The following is a 5,684-nucleotide window of genomic DNA, read 5'->3' as shown; positions in this document are numbered from 1 at the left end:
CATCCGGTTCCAACAGAATGTAGATCTACTATGAGTCGATAATTTCTCATCTTATTCTTATCTTGTATGTCAAGCTGGTTGAGACAGCCCGCCGCCAAGCTCCAGTGCCGCCTTTGTATCTGGCAGGGAACCTGCTTCTGCAATGGCTCCAGGATTCCACCAAGAACAAGCAGCTGGAAGAACAGATTGGAGTACGTCTGACGTCATATTTCTTTTTTTTTTTGTAAATTCAAATGAGTGTTATGAATTTGCATAATGAGCATAAAGGGATCGAGTAAACCTGTTCGCAAATTGAAAAGTTTAGAATCGCTGATAACATGAAATACACTACGAAATACACTATGAAATACACTACAACAGTACGTAGAGTATGTTTGATTGATGTTCCATATTGTATAGGGGCTACTGTTTGATTATCTTTCACATATTCTTATGTTTATACAAATACAAACATACAGGCCTAATCAAAAAATTCTTCCAATACCAGGTACAAAGTTAAACCAAAGACAGATCGTTTCTCACAGGTTTCAAGGCCTATGTCGCCAATGTTATTTATCCAAACTCAAAAATGCGAGTATTCGTTGCCAACAACTTTTTGTCTTGTCCCCTCAATATTGACAGGCTTTAGTCAGCAAATTACATCAAGCTGAAAAGAAGGCGATGAGGGCCAAGCATATGGCAAGTCTCGTGGGAGGAATGGCGAGCCAGTCCCTTCAGAAAATGGCTCACTCCCAGGAGAAGTCTCGGCATGTCGAGATTCGAGTAAGCCGGGAAGAAGAAAGGGCACGACAGGCAGAAGATCGTGCTTGTCGTGCCAAGGAGAGAGCAAGGATTGCCGAGGAGCGGGCAACAGCTATGGAGGAGAGCTTGAGAGTTGCCGAGGAGCGAGCGAGACGAGCTGAAGAGAAGGCTACAATCGCTAATGGGAGAGAGAAGCAGGCCGAGGAGCGAGCGAGGCGAGCTGAAGAGGAGGCTACCATCGCCAAAGGGAGAGAGAAGCAGGCCGAGGAGCGAGCGAGGCAAGCTGAAGAGGAGGCTACCATCGCTAAAGGGAGAGAGAAGCAGGCCGAGGAGCGAGCGAGGCAAGCTGAAGAGGAGGCTACCATCGCTAAAGGGAGAGAGAAGCAGGCCGAGGAGCGAGCGAGGCGAGCTGAAGAGGAGGCTACCATCGCCAAAGGGAGAGAGAAGCAGGCCGAGGAGCGAGCGAGACAGGCTGAAGAGGAGGCTACCATCGCTAAAGGGAGAGAGAAGCAGGCCGAGGAGCGAGCGAGGCGAGCTGAAGAGGAGGCTACCATCGCCAAAGGGAGAGAGAAGCAGGCCGAGGAGCGAGCGAGGCAAGCTGAAGAGGAGGCTACCATCTCTAAAGGAAGAGAGAAGCAGGCCGAGGAGCGAGCGAGGCGAGCTGAAGAGAAGGCTACCATCGCTAATGGGAGAGAGAAGCAGGCCGAGGAGCGAGCGAGGCAAGCTGAAGAGAAGGCTACCATCGCTAAAGGGAGAGAGAAGCACGCCGAGGAGAAAGCAAGGATGTTGAAGAACAAATATCTTGACGCGGCATCAGAGATTCAGGTCTTGAAGATGGAGCTGGCTTTGGCCAAACGTAAGAAAGATGCTACAGGGAGCCATCTTCAGGTGAGTGTAGTAAGCATTGAGAAAACAAACCGACGAACACGATGAATAAACAAAGTGGGTTGATTACTGCTTTGATGAGCCTCTGTAAAATCTACTGAAGACTAGTCCCGAGTATACTGGGACAGGTGTCTATGGGAAATGCATGTCATATAGCAAACTCAGCTCGTCCTCAACGGGTTAAATCAACCACCTACCTGTATCTATACTCAATGAAACAATATTAAACTCTTATAAAGAAAATTATTAATATCTTATCTCTAAAGCATGACAATGGTAAATAAAATGAACAAGCAGGAAAAGAATAGATAGAGTTAAGAGCACTACTGTCAAGGAAAAAAAAACTTGTTCAGATCAAATTAAAACAAAGACAAAATATTTCCTTCTGTTTTCGCCTACCAGGATCGTCAGGGTGTCGTCACTGCTTCCTCCTCCGGTGTTTCTCCCTCTCCTAGTCTGCCTGGATGGTGAGAAGTCTTTCATTATTTCGTCTTTAGCTTTAATGCTTTGACAAGGAATTTAGTGCCAAAACCCAAGTCTGCAGATGTGAACATTCTGACTCAACTGTTCACATGCTATCAGCATGGTGTGATATAAATTGCAATCAACTCTAAAATATGCATGGGGGGGGGGGAGAAATAATTCTTCATGGTCTCTTTCAGCTCGAAATGTTCTTCTGTAAAGGCATTGTAAGAAATTACATGATTCTCATCTCATCGCTTCCGTGCACATTCCACGGCGGGATAGTGTTGGCAGAATCTTCCTCACAACTTCTTCCTTGATATTCTCTTTAATAACAGTACACCAAATCAGGCCGCAGCCTCGGCACCTCCCAACACCCCTTCGCGCCCAACCTCACACGGTTCAGTCGGTATCGCTGGTCATCCAGCACCGAGCACCACCTCTCCTGTCTCAAACTCCCCATCCCTTGTGTAAGAATGCGCTCTTAACTTTAATGATTTCATTGGAGTTCCTACTTTATTTTCTTAATGCAACACATTTCATCTTTACATACTGACGAATAATTTCTCTGATACATTGTTTAACATGACCATTGTAGGCCTTCGAGGAATCTCTCTCACGAATGGGAAAGAAGAAAGGTCGCATAAAACATGCAGGGTGGGAAAAGATTGTAGCTTGATTCACTCGTGTTGAGGATGGTAATGATGATGATGCTGATCGATGACAGTAAATGTCAAGACTTTTTTTTTTCTCTCTCTCTCTCTTCTTGCAGACATACGCCCCACACATCCAAACCACCTTCTTCCAGCAAGACATCGGCAAGCCCCACTCCTCGGTAAGAACGATAACCACTGGCACTAATAATGTAATGATCACATACACTGTACTTAGTTTACGAACATTATGTTTGAATAATCAGTTAGGGTTCAATTGACTCTTAAAGAGAAGTCTTAAATATCTTGTAAAACTCCAGGATCGTTTGTATACCTCTCTTTGGCAGACCTACCATCACTTCATCTCCGGTGGGTTTGACTAGTGGGGCTGCTGCCCAAAGCAGCACCGCGGTGACAGCCCCAAGCCCCCGTGGTGCTGCTGCATCGTCATCCTGTACCAGCTCCTACGTGTGGACCATCTCAGACCTGAAGACCTTTGACCCCTCCAGAGGATCCATCGTCCTGGGTAAGGGGTCATACGGCACGGTGTACCTTTGCCGTCATCGTGTCACCAACCAACCGATTGCCATCAAGACGTTCACGCTGCCCTCCTGCGTCCAGCAGATGACTAAAAAGGTAACCTTTTTCGTCTCAATCTTTATTTCAATCTTACAGCGCAGTATGACATTTTGTTTGTTTGTTGTTGTTGTTCGTTTGTTTTTTTTTTTTTGGTTTTTTTTTTTTTTGGGGGGGGAGGGCTTTTATATCTAATTTGCTACTTTAAACAGCAAGCAATAGATTAAGCGGTTTTGATTATTATATACAATGACAACAATCAAAACTGCTGAAACGATGGACCAAAGGCAGGGGATAATGATACACAGTTAGACGTGAATGTCATCGTTTACGTTATCCATCAATAGATATCTTCTTTTACACATTATCAGGTAGCTGAGATACAAGAGGAGGCAGCCCTGCTGGACTTGTTTGGCAGGGAGGAGTGTTTCCCGACGTATCTTGGATGTCTTGAGATCGGTACCGGTTGTGTCGGCCTTGCAATGGAGTTCATCGGTAAGTTATCTACAGGAAATGCAAACTTTTCTAATACAGTAGTTGAGTCATGATGAATGATTTGCAGATGAGTACAAAGGAAACGACTGTTATGTACACGCAATTTTTGATTATGAGACATCAAGGCGAGTCGTAATTATAAAAAAAAATGATAATAATAATACATTAAAAAATCCAGAATATCCATACAGTCATGCTGCATTCATCTGCTATGATTGACGAGTATATGGAATGTGAGAAAATATTCTCACCATACTGTATTAGGTATTGTAAAAAATGACAACACCAAAGCACAATTCTCAGTGATATATAGGAAAATTATATTTATACTTTTTTTCAATATCGCATTTATCTAAAGATGGTGTATTCTGTATATCTTTTCACACAAAAACAAATTATCTTGATAACTGTCATGCTGTATAAAGGACGAATGTGAAGACGAATAGTCTGAACCAGCATCGTGTATCAAACTTACCATCAGGTGACGCGATGACGGGAGAGACCGTGACTCTCCACGAGGCCATCCGGGGCGCGGTCCCTGCCATCACCCGCTCCAACTGGCTCCGTCTGGCATTGGACATCTGCCGAGGTCTTGAGCTCATTCATCAGAGAGGATATCTGATGAATGACTTAAAAGAGGACAATGTCTTGTTAGACAAGTCCTCTTCGGGTGAGTTCTATAATTCTTCAGAGCAATTTAATATACCTTCCAAACACACCTCTTTCCCTAGCCTTCGAGAAAAGGACAAAGAAATACCATTTGAATTCATCTAGTGGCACACCCGACACCTTTATGACGGACAGCTGATGATTCAAAGGGTAGCCAAGTCTTTAGATTGCAGAAAAACAAAAAATCCCGGAACTGGATTTTAAAAGCGAGGTTTTATTGGCATTGACGTCATTCATTCGATTAGGAAAATTTGTTTTCACAGTCCTTGTTAGTAATTGGCCTCATTTTTCCATCTTTTCCACTGTAGTTCTACTCATCATTAACTTCCCTCAATATTCCTCTTTGTTCCCCTCCCTCACCTTTTTCCGGCCCTCCTACGAACCTTCCTTCATTTTCCTTTCACTCATGTCTTTTTTTTAAACTCCAGGTCGTTGGCGGGCCAGAGTCATCGATTTAGGCATGGTCTCCCGTCAGTCGTCTTCCTCCCCTTACTATTTCACCTCCGAGGAGAAGGCACGATACCTTCGAGGGGAGTTATATCAGCATATCGCCCCTGAGGTCGCCATTCAAGACCAAGCGACAGACGTCCTCAGCGATGTCTATCAGGTGGGTCGCCTGATGAACATGATGGGGCAAGCTGCAGGCGACGGGAGATTGAAGCTCATCGGTGCGCTCTGCCGAAATGTCTGCCGAGCTTCTCGGCCCGCTGTGAGAGATGTCGTCCACGAGCTGGAAAGGATGCTATAGATGTGATGCACCGGAGTCCGAAAAGATCTCATAAGCTCTCTTTCAGGAAAATTAAAACTTGACTCAGTATGCATTGTGGTTCATCAATCGCAGCAATCAGATGCAAGCAAAGACATATCCAACTTGATCATGTAGCACCAATTTTAATCACCAAATAAGGATAATAGATAACAATGATAATAAAAATAAACCTGTTTAAAAACAAAAACAAACAAAACAAACAAATAACGTAAAATGATGATGGAATGAATGTGATTTACGTCGAACTTATGTTTCATTATCAAGGGTTAGCATGACACGGGAAAAATATGATATTCTCAACATATCTGAATTCATAGTTTGCCGTTTTTAGTATTTTAGTCATCGTTGAGGTTTCTCATTCGAAATGCTATAAGTTCATGACATCTTTTCGGACTTTGGTGCAGAGGTAAGTATGTCTGTACATATTTTTTATC

At 43.9% G+C, this 5,684-nt stretch overlaps 1 protein-coding gene across 1 annotated transcript; it reads left to right on the top strand.

The window, feature by feature from the left end:
* Window positions 1-660: 660 nt before the first annotated feature.
* LOC140233286 (uncharacterized) lies at window positions 661-5,229 on the top strand. Its single transcript, XM_072313394.1, has 8 exons — window positions 661-1,629; window positions 2,029-2,093; window positions 2,427-2,558; window positions 2,861-2,923; window positions 3,089-3,377; window positions 3,689-3,812; window positions 4,294-4,482; window positions 4,910-5,229. The coding sequence occupies exons 1-8, from the start codon at window positions 661-663 to the stop codon at window positions 5,227-5,229; spliced, it is 2,151 nt and encodes a 716-aa protein (XP_072169495.1).
* Window positions 5,230-5,684: the final 455 nt, after the last annotated feature.

This window comes from Diadema setosum, chromosome 9, assembly GCF_964275005.1.
Source record: "Diadema setosum chromosome 9, eeDiaSeto1, whole genome shotgun sequence".
Classification (NCBI taxonomy): Eukaryota; Metazoa; Echinodermata; class Echinoidea; order Diadematoida; family Diadematidae; genus Diadema; species Diadema setosum.
Note: the sequence above shows the minus strand (reverse complement) of the source record. Positions and strands in the feature narration are given on the sequence as shown.